This window comes from Pyxicephalus adspersus, chromosome Z, assembly GCF_032062135.1.
Source record: "Pyxicephalus adspersus chromosome Z, UCB_Pads_2.0, whole genome shotgun sequence".
NCBI lineage: Eukaryota > Metazoa > Chordata > Amphibia > Anura > Pyxicephalidae > Pyxicephalus > Pyxicephalus adspersus.
Genome location: NC_092871.1, coordinates 252,990 through 253,997, shown reverse-complemented (window position 1 = coordinate 253,997; position 1,008 = coordinate 252,990). Strand labels below are relative to the sequence as shown.

Here is a 1,008-nt window from a genome sequence, read left to right as displayed (position 1 = left end):
GGGAAATGTGAATAATCCGATCACACCTGTGACAGAGAAGACGCCACCATACATTATTATTACACAGTATTTATATAGCACCAACATATTACACAGCGCTGTACAAAGTCCATAGTCATGTGACTAGCTGTCCCTCACAGGAGCTCACAATCTAATGCCCCCCCCCCCATAGCTATATGTCATTATTATGGTCTAGGGCAATTCTCAGAGGGAAGCCAATTACCTATCTGCATGATTTTGGAAGGAAACCCACCAAACGGAGAACCTACAAACTCCATGCAGATGTGTCCTGGCAGAGATTCCAACCTGGGACCCAGCGCTGCAAAGGCCGGAGTGCTAACCACTGAGCCACCATGCTGCCCAATGTTCGGCAATACAAAGGTTTCCTTAAGGAACAATCTGCGCACAGCTGGCCCATCACCCACCCACCATATATAGTGATCAGACTGAAGGGGATCTCCGCAGACAATGTTTGGGGAATAACAGAAGTGAAATGATGGTGGCACCATGGTCATGTGACTGGACACTTACCTAGGAGCAGCAGGGTGAGTCCATTCAGCACGGCTCCAACATATGTCAGGAGGTAGAGGAGGACCAGGAACTGGAAGAGAGAAGAGTCAGACATGAAGCTTCCAACATAGGATGAGGATTCTGGGATTTGGCTGCATGGCTGGGATTGGACGAAGAAACATAACGGACCAATAGCTGATCTGTCTGATATCAGAGTGTCTGCCAATCACCCTTCTATCAGTGTCACATGGCATCCCTGGGCTTACCAATGGGGTGATGATCCCCCCTCCCTCTGTCCTGATTGGCTGCTTTTACCCATAATTACCTTGAGGGATTCCTTTGTGTCTTTCACCAGGAAGAGGCCCCTCAGTGTGGAGAGCGCACTAAAGAAGAGAAGCACCAAGCGAGCTGCCACGGCATCCACCTGCTGTGCTGGGAGGAGGGGCTCCAAATCCAGATACTTCCTGTACAGAGACGTGGAAATGTGACACATTCACC

At 49.6% G+C, this 1,008-nt stretch overlaps 1 protein-coding gene across 1 annotated transcript in view; it reads right to left on the bottom strand.

Moving 5' to 3' along the window:
• Positions 1–6: 6 nt before the first annotated feature.
• The window catches only part of RTN2 (reticulon 2), a gene marked incomplete at its 3' end in the record, with an annotated part of 3,337 nt that continues 2,335 nt past the window's right edge, over positions 7–1,008 (bottom strand). The window contains exons 2-4 of the mRNA XM_072430987.1: positions 836–974; positions 532–601; positions 7–26 (exon numbers count right to left, since the gene is read on the bottom strand). Of these exons, the coding sequence (XP_072287088.1) occupies positions 7–26; positions 532–601; positions 836–974 (229 nt within the window). The remainder of the gene's footprint in view (positions 27–531; positions 602–835; positions 975–1,008) is intronic.